The 19,043-nt window shown below is 29.0% G+C and overlaps 1 protein-coding gene and 1 non-coding gene across 3 annotated transcripts; one reads left to right on the plus strand and one right to left on the minus strand.

Annotated features, from left to right (window-relative positions):
- Positions 1 to 4,792: 4,792 nt before the first annotated feature.
- Positions 4,793 to 4,986, plus strand: LOC115033472. The gene has a single exon (XR_003838827.1). It is a non-coding gene; the product is annotated as a U2 spliceosomal RNA (small nuclear RNA).
- Positions 4,987 to 7,299: 2,313 nt separating this feature from the next.
- Positions 7,300 to 17,805, minus strand: LOC100167017 (NHL repeat-containing protein 2). Of its 2 annotated transcripts, none has more exons than XM_008187208.2 (12): positions 17,634 to 17,805; positions 17,248 to 17,534; positions 16,243 to 16,409; positions 12,780 to 12,939; positions 12,277 to 12,656; positions 12,014 to 12,178; positions 11,587 to 11,921; positions 10,670 to 10,940; positions 10,253 to 10,510; positions 9,225 to 9,350; positions 8,898 to 9,093; positions 7,300 to 8,392 (listed from the first exon to the last, which is right to left on the minus strand). In XM_008187208.2, the coding sequence occupies exons 2-12, from the start codon at positions 17,486 to 17,488 to the stop codon at positions 7,860 to 7,862; spliced, it is 2,832 nt and encodes a 943-aa protein (XP_008185430.1). In that variant the 5' UTR covers positions 17,489 to 17,534; positions 17,634 to 17,805; the 3' UTR covers positions 7,300 to 7,859. The 2 variants fall into 2 exon arrangements, with proteins under 2 accessions (XP_008185430.1, XP_001944227.2); XM_001944192.5 differs by having other exon boundaries at positions 17,623 to 17,799.
- Positions 17,806 to 19,043: the final 1,238 nt, after the last annotated feature.

A 19,043-nucleotide genomic window follows, 5' to 3' on the forward strand; every position in this document is an offset into this window, starting at 1 on the left:
TGCTATTTAAGCTTCGAGGGGGTTGGGGGGGCCGAGCCTCTATAAACTTATATTACTGGTCATCGAGTATAGCGACCGAAGCCGGTAGGCGAAGGGAGGTAACTTGACTGTGGCGACCGGAGCCACTATAAAAGTGTTACTTTAATTAACAAGGTTAAAATTACTTGTTAGGTCGTCCGTCTGCCCGCCTACATAACCTTGAATCAGTCAACTACTTATAACTTATAAATGTAAAATATTAATTAATTTTGAGTTATAAAGTTTAATTTATAAACATTATTTTAAAAAGAATAACAATATTATTATACTGTTATTGTTGTTATTTCTCACATTATACGATATAAAATACTATTAAGAATTATGTACATTCAAGGGCCCATAGTATGACAACGAGAGGGCGCTATTGGTACACGAACGTCGTCGTCGACGAAATTTACGGTGCCGAATTTTGCCGCACGTCGTCATTACACGCCGTAGGTAACATTCCCTTCGACCACGACGGTGACGACTATCCAGCGGTCGCAGTCGTCGAATTTTCGTATGTAGAAACGTCGTTTGTTGTAATTCCATCGCAACGATACTGGGGGTCTATTTTGTACGCCATACGAATGTAGTTCGTATACGAAAATTGCACATTTTTCGTATGAAATTCCAATTCGGTATTTTGTAACTACTTTCGTATACGAAAACTTATCGTACGTACGACTGACTACCGTTCATACGTAAATTTTACGTATGGTTCACGAAAATGGTATTTTGTACATTGTCCGTACGAAATTAACGTTCGTTTAGCGGTATTTTGTAACTATATTCGTACGACGAAATCGCTCGTATGTACGACTGGTTTTAGTATGATTACAAAGTATGGTAGTAGGGTATGTGAAAGCCGGTTTTCGTATTCTACAAGATGAAAGACGCGGTGCTTCCGTTGCCGTATCTGCCGCTCAACGTCACTACTCACTACAACACGTAATGTAATATTATTGTGAAATGTTATAATAGTAATACCTACCCAGTCATCTTATTTTTCTATGGTAATACCTACATTAATTATTAATTGAAAACGAATGCACGTAAGCATTGTAATATTATTTAATGACATACAACACGTTATTGTGGCACGCAAATGAGTGAAAACTACTAAAAAGATAAAAACAAACAGACCAATAGCCACCGCTACCGACGCCGTCGAATTTTTCTTTCAAACGACGTTTTTCATTACAATTTTGTTATAATTCCATCTGATTATATCGTGTTTTGACCTATAAAATATTTTTTCTTTTTAAGATTCCTATTATACTTAGATTTAATTCGTTGTAGAAATAATCTGATATAATCAGTTATGAATATTTTGAAGTCGATAAACCTTTTAGGATATTATTGTACCTATAACCTATAGTTTGTATCTATATATTGATGTAATAATGTAATATGTATTAAGTATAATATGTTTCTTATAAATAAATGATAATTTATATTTTAAATTCAATAAATTATAAAATCATAATAGCATTTTAAATCCAACTTAATTTTTTTCGGATTTTTTCAAATCTACCAATTTCTTATACTAATATACTATATAAATTAGATTAATCTAACTTTATTTCATTATGTAACAACTAAATCCATACATGATACTTTTTTTTTCATAACGTGTTATTTCCTTAAGGCTTCTGCACGATGTAGATAATATTTTTCTACTTTAATATTATTATCTACATCGCGGGTTCCTGTAAACGAGTCATTTTTAAGGAGTTGTGATTAGGCAATTCTTTTCTTCGTTGTGACTTGTGATCGTCCTTGTGTGTGTAGTAAATTATCATTAGTGTATAGTGTATGTATACTCTTCCGCACATGACATTCAGTTATTAGATCAAAATACCTATTCAAAATCAATCATGTACATGCAAATACTGAAATACGCCTGAAAAAAGGTCTGACTTAAAAATATTAAAATATTTGAATGCAGAAATAAGATTATTTTGCATCGCTTAAAGCACTTTTTTAATATTAACAAATTCTTGAAGGGAGTTTATTAATAAACATTTTCAATTTTATCAATTTTTCAAATTTTTGTATTAAATATATAAAAAACTATAAAAATATTAAATATATACCTACTTCAACCAATGAAAAGTAAATTTCTATATCAAATACAAAATCTTAAATTTTTTTAAATCGAACCACAATAGGTACATTTATTTTTGTCAGTCTCTAGGATCGATTCGATGAAAAATTGATAATGTTTGCATTAACTAATGTGGAATATCTTTAAACTTAATTGCTTTTTTTTTTTAAACGGAAGTATTTGATTTTGAAGTACCTAAATGTTAACAAAAAATTGCGAAATATTCAAGAAGTTAATTACGAATTAACAAAACGACGTATGTGGCCATCTGCCCCGTGCATAGACAAGAATACTGTGCACTCGTCATGATTATGATCTCCACTGGCTCCACTATGTACGGGTACAACGCCAATGAACTAAATACATGGAATGCGCTAATTAATCAAAGTATTAAATTTAAATAATATTATGATCCTGATAGGAAGTTGTCATTCCGAGTCATGGGAAACATATGATAATATGTTTATAATATATTAATACGAAAATTGTAATCATCATTATTCATTATAATATTAATCAAATAATATTGAAAAATTTCATAAATTATCCAAAATGCATATTATGGTGGTTCCCGTAGTCCCGTATAGGCAAGTTTTACATACATGAGAATTATATATATAATACGCATTCAATGTATTTAATTGTGTTGGGGGGGGGGGGGTGAGTCTCACAAAAAAATACAAAACATAAAAAATATGATAGGTACCTATGTCTTTTATTTACACTTTTTATTTTAGATTCTGAGTGAAACGATGAATGTATTGATATTACAATGATGTGTGTTTTTTTTTATTTTATATTTTATTTTATTTTTGTGTCTGTTATCATTAGGGTTCGGATTTGAAGGCAATATAATCAATAAAAAAAGCATTTAAAATGTAAAAAAAAGCAAAAAAAGGCAATTCATAAATATACTACAAAATAAAATAGTGAACATTTTTTAAACACTTTAAAATGCACACATTTTGAGAAAAATACAAATTAAAAATGAGCATGAATACTAAACTACATTAAGTTTATGCTATTTTGTAAAAATAACATTTTTCTTTAACCAGGTTTTATCCTAAGAATTAGTTAAAAACAATTTTAAAAATTAATTTACTCGAGTTATACCAGTTAATTTAATGCAAAATAAACTAGTAGATATTAACAAAAAAATTGACTACGCCATGTATTTTGATAAGCTGTCTTCAGAAAAATGGTTACGGTTTGGGCTTTATGGCCATACCAAATACTCGATAAGACGATATCGATAAATATTGCGAAGAATAAAATCCATTTGTAGTGATAATACGTAAGCTGTGTATAAAATTATAAAATCAACTGAAAATTAAACACTAAAAAGGCATTTGTAAGTAAAAAGCCAAAAAAATACAAAAAAAATGTATTCGGCTAAGAAATTAATGAATCACATTTTTGTATAAAAATTATTTTTCTATTATGATTAATAAAAGAAAGGCATTTGCCTTCAAATCCGAACCCTAGTCATCACACTAGGACAGTAAAAATGCTTGGATTTTCTTCAACAGTATCTTTTATGATAGGAAAGTGAAGCTTGTTAGTACTTTGAGGGGTCAAAAGTAAAAATTTCCTAGTATTTTTCAAAAGCGCCGTGAAAAACAAAAGAAAAATTAAGAAAAACGGGAATTTTTACGAGAAAATTGATTTTGGTTTTTGGTGCAACTATTAAACAAATGACCTTAGGTACATGAAATTTTGACTGTAGTATTTAGACTAGTATTTATAATCAATGATAATACGTATAATATACGTCTATAAAAAGGATAAAATATGTATATTTTTGGTATAAACGTGGTGACTGAGATGCGTAGCCAGGGGGGCTAAGGGGCTATAGCACCCCCTATACAAAATGTCTGGCTACTGCATCGTGTATCTTGTATCTAAGTCTTGTGTTTCACGTCGACAGTACGTTTATTATTGGCTGGTTGAAATTACATTGTTGTTTACTTGTTATAGAGGTAAAAAGTACATATTACACTTTACGTTTACGGAACGTTGAGTAGTATTTTAAAATACACGATATTTTTCACATTATACGAAATAATTACCATCGCGATTATTGTACAAACATTTTATAGTATGACAACGAGAGGGCGCTATCAGTATACGATAGCTGTCGTCCACGAAAGAAGCGGTGCCGCCGTATTTCGCCGCGTCGTCATTACACGTAGCAACATAGCCATCGAATTTCCGTATGACGAAACGTCGTTTGCAGTAATTCAATTATAACGATACTGATCGTGTTGTGTTCAATTGGTTATTTGCAAACTCGTACATGTTATACAACTATTAAACAAAGGAAAGAACAAACTGTCGTAGAATTATACAACGAAATACGTGTTTTTGGAAAGTAATATTTCGTGTATGCGTACGTTTTTCACTGACGCCAGATAGCGCTTTTGAGCTGCACCGTTTGTTTGATCGTATTGTCGACTATTAATCCATCAAATCACCTATTTAAATGCAATTATCGTCAATCTGTGAAGTGCCACACATGAAATTAATGACGTATACGCCCGTTTTCCAAAATGCGATTTTTCGAAAATCGAAAATTTTCGATTTTTCGAACACGCTCAAATTTAAAACTACAATCGTCTTAGAATTGCGTTTATCTTTAAGATACCTCAGTGATGTTGAGAGTGTATCGCTTCTCGGCCTATCGGCTAAGATCAAAGTGTAGTATCTGTTCTTATCAGCTTAACATCTGATACACCTTTCATTGAAAGGTTCAAATGTTAAACTAATTTTTTCAAATTTGGTGGAGATTTTGGGGCTTGCTCCTGCTCCACCGCGGGTTGACCCGGTATTGCAGTACCACCGGGAACGGCCCACATAATAAACATGATCGTAGTAATAAAGAGGTTTCAAAATCGAAAAAAATATTTTTGAATTCTCAAAATTTGTAAATTTTGGGAATTAAAATTTTGAAATTTGAAAAAATTTTGGTTTTCGGATTTTTAAAATTTTGGATTCTCAAAATTAAACTCTTAGATTTTGGATTCTCTGGTTGTTCTTAGAAAGATGCCCAATAATTTTGACATCGATAATAATATCCGCTAAGGAATATTTCGAAGTGCATTCAAAGAGTTTAAGTAATTGAAGATGATTTATTTATTTATTTATATTGGTGACCAGTGGGTCACTACCCACAAATTATTTAATTCGACTCCGAAGGGCATGGCAATTATTGTTGGCAAAAAGGAACATAACAATTAACAAACAAATTATTCACGAAATATGAATCGCCTCGATAGTGCGTTGCTGACGATTGTGTACACCAAGGAACATAATAATATAATATTATGTCCATAATATTATTGTTATTTTATAAAAAAAATGACTGGTTAGTGGAACGGCAGATCACAATATTCTAATGAAAATATATGCTTTACTGATATACATAAAAATGTTTTTTCTACATAACAATAGTCAACCAGTGAATGGAACACGGATTGTATAATATCTGTGTCAATATTTTCCTATGACTCAGATACCGGTTTAATATGTACCTGTGCCGTAGCGAGGGGTACTGGGTGAAAGTGCCCCCCCCCCTAATTTGTTTATGAATATAAGGGAATAACGGTTGTTCAGTAGTCTAGTTCTACAGAACTAGAGTTAAAAAAAAATTGTTTGTTTAGTAACATTTTTTAAACTTTTTTTCTTAAATTATATGAAATATTTAATTAATATTGACCATTTTCATTTTAATCAATGCTTATAATACAATTACCTGCAGGGACTGGAATCCTATGACTCGGATACTCAACTCAGAGGTGGATTGGGGGAGAAAATAATAGTAAATAAAATTATATGAAGTGATTTGAAAATGTAGCGTGGGCCAAATAAAAAAGGTACGCGGGCCGCCAGTTGCCCATCCCTGTTATATTGTATTAAGTACATACAAGGTATATTTATTAATTAATCAATATTAATCTATTAAGTTTAAATATATGACGTGTTTTGCTATTATAATGACTAAAGTATTTTCTCATGCCTTATTCATATTGTTTTTAGTACAAGGTACTATATTTTAAATCTTTTTGCGTGTTTCCCCTTTATACCTAGGTATATATCTTAAAATATGCCACTGCCAACTGACGATAATGATATTTAAGCCCGCTAAATGTAGCGCTGGCCAGATAAAAGAGGTACGCGGGCCGCCAGTTGACCATCCCTGGTATATATGCCATATTTTGGTAAAATCATGCATTTTGTTTACAATAATTATTGTAAGCTATATTCATATATATAAATTATTATTATTATTGATAATAGTTTTGATGTAAGTAAGTACCAATCTTTTTGATGTTTATAAATACTATCTAAATATATATATTAGATGGTGAAATGGCTAAAAAAATGGTTGACCCAAGTTTAGTAATACAAGTAATTATAATCAAATACATGAAACACAATAAAAAAAAAAAATTATTGATGCAGTCTGTGGTTTTACCATCCGAAACCACCAGGATCTCATTCTGCTAGACGCTCTTCACCGTATTCCAATAGAGCCACTAACAATATTCCGTATTAAAAGTCTACAGAATTATTATTAAAAATACTGCTGACTGCAATGTATATCAGTAATAAGTATATTATACTAATATGTATGTATGACATATGTAAGACCAATATTTGAAAAACAATTTTGTTTTTATGGTGTACCTAAATTAAAAATGAATAACCGTAGATACTTGATATTTTTACAAAATGTTATATAACAAATTTTTATACATAATAATATTTTGACTCTTAAAATAAAAATAATAAATCTTTACAATTTTAATTTTCCTAATTATTTATAACAAATAAAAGAAAAAAGAGATGAAGTTGGCAACGAATCAAAATCTATTTGGAAAATTTTAAAGGAAGTTACAGGGAAGAAAAGTAATAAATGTAACATAAATGGACATTATTATTATTATTATTATTATTATTATTATATACAAAAATGGCAGTTGTATCAAAAATGAAAAAGACATTTGTGACATTTTTAAAAAAACGCACTTGAAATACAAATATAACAAAATATACATTTAGAACTTAAATCAATATAATTTATTTTTAATAAGACTTATTGGAATATGCATATAATGTAATATTTGATTACTTATAGGAAAAATCAAAAAACTATATATGTAAATTATTTATTACTAAAAATGAATAGTTTTATTTTATAAAGATGTTTTATTATTTATCAATAAATTACACATTAAACATTCATTATTTTAGTTTTAGATGTTTATTATCTATGCACAATTTAAACCACAAAAAAATAAGAAATAATACATCTAATTCTTATCAATCTATAGTTACTTTTCTAAATATTCATTAGAATCATAGAAAAAATTGAAAAAATTACAAAAAATAAAAACTTTTAAAATTAATTCCAATTTATTATGAACACAAAATATGAAAGATTATTAACTAAGAATTTAAGAATCAAAAATAACGTAGAATCTATAGATATCACTAATAGAACGTAACATACACAATAATTCAATGTTATTCATAAACAAATACAAAGCACATAATATTTATTTAACAGAGGGTAATATATAATATAGTCATAATATAATTATAAAATCACATTAAAACAGTTAAATTAAATTAAAATTGCGTTAGAGAATGAAATATTATTTGTGAAGTATTTATTAATATTTAGTTTAAGCCTACAATTGTAAATATAATATTCAATTAATTGAAAAGATTAATTATTAGAAGTGAGAGAAGTTGTCGATCCAGACGTATTATTTGCCAATTCCATTGGAGAATCCACATTATATGTTGGAGCATGAGAATTAATTTCAGAAGATGCTCTATTCAATAATTTATTGCCACTTTTATTATATGGAAGAGTATAAGGAAAATAAGTATCAGCCGCTTGAGGAGTATTTTCTTCATCGCCATACCGAACACGCACCACAAAATCAAATTCTACAGGAACACATTTATCATCATCTTGACAAACACTTGTTTGACATCTTAATATAACAATTTCCTCTTCATCATCAGATTCATCTTCTGAATCTTCATCAGATTCATTTTCAAAATCTTGATTATATTTATCATTCCATCGTTTGTTCCCATCTCTTGATGTTATATCATCAGCATTTTCATCATTTTTGTCTTCTTCCCATTCTTGTTTTGGTATACGAATTAAGTACTTAAAATCAGCTGCTGCTCCTACTACAGCTGATATGGAGGTATTTGATTTAATTTCTTTTGACTCCCATGTTGAATCTAAATAGTAGAGATATTTTATTAAATACAAAATGTTATTAAAATAAATTAATGAAATGAGTAACAAGTTTTACAAAATAATCTATCAACATTCAACAGTACATTTTTCAATACCAAAAATATATATTAATTAATAAATCAAAAACTTGGCAATATAACTTCTTAAAATATAGGCATGTTTAGATATGATTTAAACATTTTACACTAAGGTTTGTATCAAGAGTAGTTACTCATAAAAAAGATGCATAAATATCCATATTTTTATTCATAACAAATGTATTCATAAATTAAATAAGTACATACACGATGGACGTAATTTTAAAAATAAATGTATTTCTTAATAAATTAATAGTGGCAATATTTTTTTTTATGTTTCATTATTTAAAATGTAATTCTAACACTTAAGCTCAAATATCTGTATATTTCCCTTTATTTTATCTGATTTCTTGGTTTAAAATATAAGTTATTGTGAAATCAGTAATTTGATTTATATGATAAAATATACCTGGTAGTTGAAGGGTCCAATTCAAATGTGGTTGATCTTCTAGAGTTTGCGACACTTCAGTTCCAGAACTGCTTCCTAGGATAACGCGTCCGCGTAACATAAGTTGCCCTCCAGTCCGTCTATTTAATCTAATTTGGGCTGTTCCAACCACATTTGATGGTGATGATTCTAGAATTTTTGGAAATTCCAATTGTAGCTAATTATGAAAATAAAAATATTAATGATTAATACTACTATCACTATAAAAATTCAAAATATAGTTAAGATAAAATATGAGAAAAGATAAGATATTTAGATGTTTGCTAAACTTAATGTGTATTAATTTACCTTTTTAATAACATAAGTATCAAAGTTATACACCCAAACAGAATGATTATTTGTATCAGCAATCAATAATAGACTGGATCCATCTTGAGGGTTTTCAATAAAATGTAATCCATTGGGTTCATTTAACTGTAAAATATAAAGATGTAATTAATATTATCTATTTTACACACTTTCTATATTAAATTTTAGAAAAATAGTTAACTAAGGTAAACTTTTAAAATTTAAAATAAGATAAAACTTATACTGGGGCCTAACTTATATATAGCTTGGTGGTTGGCTTCAGTCGCTAACATATTGTGAGGTCAAGAAACGGCCGACGTGGCTATTTCCCAGATGGATGACCACCCCACATACACGTGTTCCTCAACCAACCGTAAACCCCTTACAAAATGTTAATAGCCATAGTTGCCGATGTGTAAGTTCAAAAAAAAAAAAACTAATACACATAACATAAATTATTATTTAATGATACCAATGTTATTTTTAATTAATAATAATAATTTGTTTGAAAATGAAATATTGTGTTAATATTATTGTTATTTTACCATAAATATATTCACTACTTTGTACCTATGGCTACAGTGGCGACCAACCCTATTACTAGGTGTAGCCGTTGCTACACCTTGAAAATAAGGGGTGGGTGAGTATAATTACATAAAATAATTAACTTGAAATAAGTTCATTATTAATCACATATTATATTGGTTGATACCTTAATATTTACTAATATTATCAATAAAAATATGATAAAATGTAAAAAATAATATAATTTTGAGTTTGTGAGGTGGGTTGGTGGGTAAAATTATTTCTTGCTAAAGCTGAAAAATATATCTTGGGCACCACTGTATGGCTATATTGAATATTATTTATTTAAAAAAAATATTTTAACTAATATCAAATGAATTCAACATAGATAGTAAAGATTCAATTCAAAAAGTCTGGCGTGACTGGGGAAATTTATATTTTAAAAGCTTTCAAAATATTCAGTCAACATTATAGTAATTATTAATCTTATATATGAGACACACCTTAACAGGTAATGGTAATGTGTGTACAGATCCACCCGTAGAGCCAGGAATGCCCCCAGTTGTTGTGTTTCCGCCACCATTATTATAGTGATTTTGCTTATGACTGTCCGATAACCCAGTAACATATTTAATTTTATGATTGTATGAATCGGCTACATACAGAATGTTACGTTTATGATTCCATGCAACATCCATTGGATGTTGTAAACGTGAATTGGCACCAGCTCCACCATCAATGTCACCATAGCTGAAAAGATCCTATGAAATATATGTATATTACTTACAAAATTAGTGTTCTTACATTTTTAGAAGTTTTAACTAATGTAGATACAAAATGTTGGTATAATATATATAAAATTATTTAATTAAGGCTATTTGTTCAAACAAATTCTCAATACAAAATTTGAAACAACTCACGGTTGGGTCAGGACTTCCGCCAGCTACATTCAGTACTCTATATTTTCCCATTGAATCTAAATACATACGCCTGACTGATGAACTTTCACTATCAGCAATATATAAAGAAGGATCGCACCCATTTGATACAGACCCAATACGAGACGATGGCTTAGTTAAACATAATCCAGAGGGTTGAGCAAAAGAAGCACGTTGACCATTGTAAGAATTATTTCTATTTTCTTCTTTGCCCGTTCCAGCCACCATTGTACACAATCCTTTGGAACACCATCTAAAAGTTTAATTAATTTTTATAATTTCCAGTTGATTTTCACTCAAAAAGTATTATCAATACCAAAACAAATAATATATAGTTATAAAATATATAAAAATGTTATTTGTGAAGCAGCAAGATAGGTACATTTTTTTTTTCATTTCTAAAATTATTATATATATTTTTGTAATCTACATTACATATTTAGTATTCTTTAAAATGGTCCTATGTGTATTAAGACTATGGGTCAAGGTTATACACGAGTAATAAATAGGTACTAATCACAGACCCAAGTTTAAAAGACTGACCTTGAAACAATTTCTGTGACTTAATGTATATATATTTATTAAAAAATGTATTAATTTTTTTTTAGTAAAATAATTTTTTTTGTACATCTCTTACAAATTTACTCAATTTTTAGTTTAATAGTGGCACAGAAATATACCGCAACTCTTATCCAATAAATAGATATACTCGTGTATTGTAACTATTCCATATTAGTTAAGAACACAGGTACACACCATAAGTAAGATGTATAATTAAAACTGATAATAAATTGTGAAATGGTTGAGTATTGCATACAAATATATTTGTTTGTTATAATATAATATATACAGTTGTAGATTCAATTCAATATTAAATATTAAGATGATATGATTCTTACTTTGATTTCATGCTTGAGCAAGTACTAGTACTTGTCTTATCTAAATAAAGGGCCCATATTTGATGCAAACCAGCCATTGCAATCAATAAACAGCGCACCGGGGATGGAGTTGGTCCAGAAGTAGTAGACTGTTGTAGTTGTTGATAATTTTGATTTGGTGTATATGGCTGTGGTGTGTATTGTTGTTGATATTGAGGACGTGCTTTACGCTTGTAATATACTACATCCCAAGGGGTATTCAGGATTTGAGCATTCCACATTTGGCCTCCATATTTATCATGGCCTTTTTTCCCATTGCCAGCTACAGTTTTAACAGTCTTTTCTTTTAAATCAATCTGTAAATAAGTTAGTTTAGATAAATATCGTTTTTTAATTTTAATTATGTTAGAAATATCAGAAATCTTCATAGAAGGCTTAGTAAGGTTACCATACGAATAGCATGATTTTCTGTGTCACACACAAATAGAATATGAGAATTTTGGAAGCATATGCCTTGAGGACTGTGAAATAAAGCTTCTGTGAAATTTCCATCCTTGAATCCTTTCTTAGTAGTAGATGAAAAAAGACCAGTTCCACCGCCACCAATGACATGCTGTTTAAAAGTTTAAAAAAATAATTAGTTTGTGTAGGTAATATTTTTATTTTTTTCTATTAATAAATCATTATATTATAAGTTTATAAATATATTACCTTAACCCGGCCTTGTATAGTACTAATCACTATTCTATGGTGGCCACTATCAGCAATAGCTACTAATATTTTACCATGATGTCGGTTATTTAAATTAGAACTGTTTAAAGTTTCATTGCCATTATTCTTCCTCTTCTTCAATTTTTTAGTGTATGCAAACACCTTACCGGGATAAAGTAGATGTTGTTTTGTAACAGATGACTGTTTACTTGTAGCTAATGACTGTAAAGTTGTACGGCCTGGAACAATTTCTGGTATGTTATGTGAGCTTATCATAGATGCTTGACGGAGAATTTGTAAAGCGGTTTCAATAAACGTAGGCAATAGTTGTGAGTGAAATTCTTCTCCTTGAACCACAAGCATGGGTTCACCATTAGGTCCTTTAAATATAATTATGATCACAATTACTCAATAACAATAAAATATTCTTGTTTTTTTTTTTTTTGTTCTTAATTATATATATTTATATTTTTTTTTGTGGTTTGTAATTAATTATATATTACCAATGAGTACTAAAGTAGGCCAACAGCATACAGCTAAATCATTCCACATTGTACCATCTGTGTCATTTACAACACAATGTTCAATTGAATATTTCTCAATAGCGTGATGTACATTTACAGATTGTTGTTCATTTGGAAATTTTGCACTATGCACACCAATCTGCAAAGATTTTTAACAATTGTTAATATAATTAACATACAATAGCAAAGCTGGAAATTGCATGATTTTATGTATTTTATTTTTATTACATTAAAATAATGTATTATAAACAGTGTTAATAATTTATTTTGAAAGACTTAAGATTAAACATTTGACTAATTTTTATATAATATTTAAATTTATAAGATTTACTACACATAATATTAACATTTTTAAAGAAATTAATCTACACAATTAATTCTTGTTTAAATCAAAACCTTTAATGTGATAAAACCATTGCTATCTAAATTCATTAGAACTTAAATAATTAAACTAATTTGTTGTTATATAGTTAAAAATTAAACTCAATTACAAAAAAAAAAAAATTGTAAATAGAAAGCTTTCTAGTAGTTTTTAATATATGTAAAGATTTCAATGCCACGTTTGACAAATGCAGTATTGTTTTAAAACTTAATGTAATATTCACACAACGTTATTGGTATCAAATAAAAATTTGATAAAACATAAAAATAAAATAGTGGGACAAATGTTTAACTATTTTTTCATGAAAACAGGAATGTATTGATTTTTCAAACCATTTTTATTTATTTTTGTAGAGATTATTCAAGAGTTGCACCAATAAGAGAGTACAAAAATATTTGATGCATATAAATAGGTAATTACTGAATAATTTTAGCCTCTGGGATTATATTTTTTTTAAATTAGAACAAAATAAATTTTGTTAAAAACAATCCGTAACCATATAATTGAGATTGGTACTACTAATTATTATTTTATTAAGCACATGAACTCTTATGTTTTTTAAAACTTTTACTAAGAAATCTAGCAATTTTTATCGCATAATAGGTACAACTACAACAACTATTTAATCTTCCATAAATTTATATTAGACGCCTTTGCTTCTAGATCCCAAGTCGACGTAATTTATACTGACTTTTCTAAAGCGTTTGATAAGGTAAACCATTCTATACGTATATCTAAACTTTATAAAATGGGTATTCAGGACCCATTTCTTTCTTGGATTTCATCCTTTATATCAAACAGGAAACAAATTATAAAGTATAAAAATTACAAATCTAATCCTTTCGTTGTAACATCTGTTGTACCTCAGGGCTCTCATTTAGCTCCTATATTATTCCTATTATTTATTAATGATTTAAATTTTTTACATTCAAGAAAACTTCTTTTTGCCAATGACTTGAAAGTAAGTATTTCGTCAAATAAATTCTCATAACGATGCAATTTTATTTTAATGATTTGAATGTATTGTTGGATTGGTGTACTATTAATAAACTACCGTTAAATATTGATAAATGTAAAATTATATCATTTACTAGATCTCGAGATCCAAATATAGCATCTTATAATATTAGATTCTGCTCTCACATATAATAAACACTTACTACATACGGTTAAGAAAGCCTCAATGATTACAAGAAATTGTAAGGATTTCACTAATCCTGCTATTCTTAATACATTATACACTACTTTAGTCCGATCAAAATTGGAATATAACACTGTTGTTTGGTCGCCTTACTTAAGTTATCAAATTCAATGTTTAGATAATATTCAAAACCGTTTCCTTCGATTTATGACCTTCAAATGTAATTTAACTCATACGCCTCATTCTCCTTATGAACCACTATTACATTATTTTTATATTTGTAGTTTATCTGAACGAAGAAAAATATATGATATGAAATTTTTATTTAAGCTCGTCATAGGTTATATCAATTGTCCTGAAATTTTAGGTTTTCACAGTTTTTATGTCCCTCAGTGTAGAACTAGATCAACCATTATGTTTTATGTTTTTACACATAAAACAAATTATATTTCTGCTTCTCCTATGAATAGGATAATGTCAATAGCAAATAATTTAAAAATTGATTCATTTAATTTTAATTCCATTGAATTATTTAATAGTTATGTAGACAAAATTGTTTGTATTTAAATATGTTGTACTGATTTATTACTTTATTATTATTGTATTATTACTGTGTTATTATTGTATTCTAATATTCATTTATGAACTAATTATATTATTTTAAATTATTGTAATTGGATCGTTTGATCCGTTGAAATAAATAAATAAATTGGAAATTATATATACTTATTTAGTATATTAGAAGTAATATTTTGATTTAATTTAATTATTTCATTGGTTCTCTAATTTAAACAATATCTAAGTATAAATAACAAGTGCTTTAGTTTCTATTAAAATTAATAAGTAAATAATTGAAAATGTAAAAGTTTATAACTTTTTTCAATTAGGTACCTAAATATCTATTTATTATTATTAATGATTACAACTAGTAGTTATAAATTACAGGTTGCATGTTTCAGGATTTACTAGAGTGAACTAATAAAACCTTGTCCATGCATTAATCTTTTAAGTATATTAACGTAATTTAAATTAATACAGTATTTGTAAATTAACATTACGGTGCATACAAATTGGGTCCCAAAAAATCAGGAAAAAAATAATATACTAATTGATTTCCTGGTTAAAACAAAATTTATACCAATTTATCCACAATTGTTAAACGAAAAATATACTAATAGAGTATAATATAAAAGCAATATAGGTAAGTTTATCTCATAAATTTTTACCAATATAAGAAATTTAATTTAATTATTACCCATATTTCAAGTACAACTTATTATACATAATATGTCACACACATTAAACAATTATTTTAAAATTAACACAAAAAATAAAATAACTGAAAATAAATATAGACATTTTTTGTTATAGACAAGTCTAGGATGGTGAGTAATGAGAAGGATGTTATTTTTTAAGCTTTGACAATAGTCAGATAATATTTAAACATGGACTCAATTAGAATTATATTTTAAATTTCATGGGAGTCAAAAAGATTTTATTGGAACTAAGTCAGTATGCATCCGAATATTGAACAAGTCTAAGACTTTAGAAAATATTTTACCAGCAATTTTATCATAAAGTTGAACCGATACTCTATTCGGAATAAGAACAGGCTTCGACGGGTAGCAACAGACGTGGCAGCAACTGACGCACCGCCATAGTGGGTGTCACAGAACAAAAACTGGTCGCTTCCAAAGCCTGTTCTTATTCCGAATAGAGCATAGTGTATTACATTCTGAGATTAATATAAATTTTTTGGATGTAGAATTTTAGTAATGATTAGATTAATGATTATTATATAGGGAATTAATAATACAAGCTCATAAAAAAAAAATTAATGTTTGATAGTCACTTGATAGGTATTTTACAATATTCATGTTTTTTTCTTTTAATAAGGAGTATTGAACATTTGTACTTACAATCACCAAACCATCTTCACACGTAAAACGCTGTTGTAAGCTATGTAGAACAGGCAGTATATGCAAACAATTCACACAGCAATAAGTGAAAAAATCCAGTAGAACAAGTTTGCCTTTAAGATCTTTATTGAATAACAAAGGTTTTGTACAATTGAACCAGTCAAGATCTAAAAAAACCAAATAAAATTATGTCTATAAACTGTTGTATAAACCAATACCTAGTAGGTACTTAAAATAATTACATTTTATTGGTAATTATAATTACTTTTTTACTTTACCAGGCACCATTTTTTTTGCAATTTTTTGTTTTTTTGAAACTTATGTAGTTAAGTACGCTGAAAACGATGGTGAAGTCAGAATTTAGCGCACGGACTTATTTTGAAGTTATGGCCTAATGAAGTTCACTATTTCGCGATTTTTACGCATTCACCTAAGGTGAACTTAGGTTTTCAAAGATATTATTTTTAAAGTACATTTATTGCCAGCATGGCCAATTGCTCGATAGGCTCGCTCAGACATTAAAATCAAAAATATCCACCTATTTGCTGTGTAAATCACCTCGGGTGACCTTTGGATTTCAAAAATATTGTTTTTAAAGTACATTTATTGCCAGCGTGGTTATGTCGTAGTATGGGCAATGATAACACGTTTTGCAGAACTCGTCGCTACGCTCCTTGGCGATGTCACTTCACTCTGCTAATCTAAAATATCCCTCGACTTGCAATGCAACATCATCTCAAGTAGGTTACAGTGTACGTTTTAGCGTCACTCATCGAAAAAAAATATTGATATTCGAAATAGTAGTAGTAAACTAGTGTGGTGTGATGCGCGAATGCATAAAAATCACGAAATAATGAACTTCAGAAGGCCATGACTTCAAAACAAAGTCCATGCTCCAAATTCTGATTTCACCATCGTTTTCAGCTACTAAGTTTAAAAAAAAAATTGCAAAAAAAAGGGTGCCCGGTAAAGTAGAAATATACCTTATAACGCTGTTATACTTACTGGGCTTAAACTCATTAACGCGCAATCCTGATGAACCAACAACCGACCCGCTCTGAAATCCCGGGATACCTGCAGCTTGTTGACTACAACATGCAGTCAAGATTTTCTGTATATAATCTTCGGTTATCTCCTGAAGTTGTACAGGAATAGACAAATCAGATTCGTCAGTGGAGGCTTGGTTGCCGGCTGAGCTGTTAAATAGATCAACAAACACTGACGATATCTCAATAATCCTGTCCATGTTTCGACTGGTGCGGCAATTACGGACTCTGGGCGTGGAAATTAATCTGAACAAAAACCAAAACACCGAATTGCCCAATATTAATATCACGTACATAATCGTATGAATGCACATTGAATTTACAAAATACGTACCTAGTACCCACCTACGTGATTAATCAATAATAATAAAAAATCATGAACTGCAAATACCAATAAAATTCACAAATGTCTGTTACGAATATGAAACTCGGCAACGAATGCGGCATAGATTAACGAATCCGTGTTCCGTTGTAAGTTGCGGGTGGTAATTAAACACGAATAATATTTGTTGTGTACACATAATAATATGATAATGATGATAGTGAGCCCGTGACCGTGATCACTGCTTTTTGTTCCATGATATATTTCTTCCAAAGTAAGGGCCGTTCTTACAATGTACGGTAAAGTGTCGGTTAACGCTAACCGACTGATAACAGATTTTTTTACCGGCAGAATTCGGCCGGTTAAGTGTCGGTTAACTTTAACCGGACGTCGTAAGAACGGCCCTAAATGTATAGGGAATATAATATTATTGTTGGTAAACCACGATTAGAATATTGGATGTTGCAGAATGCAGATAGATGTCGCGGGTATCCAAAAGGTTCTGTGTAAATATTTTATGAAATTCACTTTTTTCGTTATATAGGCTATGAATTTTACCGCGCTTTTTTCTAGCTAGTAAAGAATTCAATATGTTAAGAATCCAAGAAGTTATTCAGTGCAAAAAAGTTCTATCTATCTTCAAAATAACACTCTTGCGAAACATAGATAGAACTGTGCTTAATTTATTTAATGTTGGAACAAAAGGGTTCTATCTAGGTCAAAAACTATTTTATTGGGAACAAAAAGTTCTAGGTGTGATTTTTACTACCACGCGTACAATAATCTGTACAATAATAATATTATTGTGAACTCAGAACGCGTCTTAGTGGTCGGGTGGTGTTGTAAAAGTTAAATAATGTTATAAATAGACATATAAGTATTCACTATAATAACATTTTCTTTGGGATATTCCATTGTCCGACGTTCGATCGCATTTTTTTATCGTATAGTTTATATATTAAATAATTATAATATTGTAAATAATGTTTATAACAATAATAATATCATTTTGATAATATTACGACGCATTAATTTAACGGTGTTCTCAAATAAAATAAATTAAGTATGTACGGGATCAGTATACATAATTTTGTATGCTAGGTTGGTATTACTATGTAGAAGAAATTCTATGTGGTGTAAAGGTCCGCACACACTTCTGCGGTAGACTCAGGGCCGTATTTGAACATTTTGCGCCCCGGGGCAACATATTTTGTCACCCCCCAAAAAAGGTATTTCTTAAAATGTAAAGTATTTTTTGTGGCATAAATGCGGTCAGATTTATTTTGGAAACCTTTATATTTCAATGAGTTAAGAACAATCAGTGATTCAAGCAGAATTTGTCGGTCGGACTTAGTTTCAAAATTATACACTGGTCCGCGAGTTTGCGAATTTCCGCCCGTCATGCTTTTTTTTTTTTTTTAAATTACTTTATT

Source organism: Acyrthosiphon pisum, chromosome X, assembly GCF_005508785.2.
Source record: "Acyrthosiphon pisum isolate AL4f chromosome X, pea_aphid_22Mar2018_4r6ur, whole genome shotgun sequence".
NCBI lineage: Eukaryota > Metazoa > Arthropoda > Insecta > Hemiptera > Aphididae > Acyrthosiphon > Acyrthosiphon pisum.

Coding starts and splice junctions, on each gene's coding strand:
- LOC100167017 (XM_008187208.2), bottom strand. CDS start 17,488: ATGGACAGGATTATTGAGATATCGTCAGTGTTTGTTGATCTATTTAAC. Junction 16,410..17,247: donor CGTTAATGAGTTTAAGCCCA/GTAAGTATAACA, acceptor TGGTTTTTTTAG/ATCTTGACTGGTTCAATTGT. Junction 9,351..10,252: donor CATTACCATTACCTGTTAAG/GTGTGTCTCATA, acceptor TATATTTTACAG/TTAAATGAACCCAATGGATT.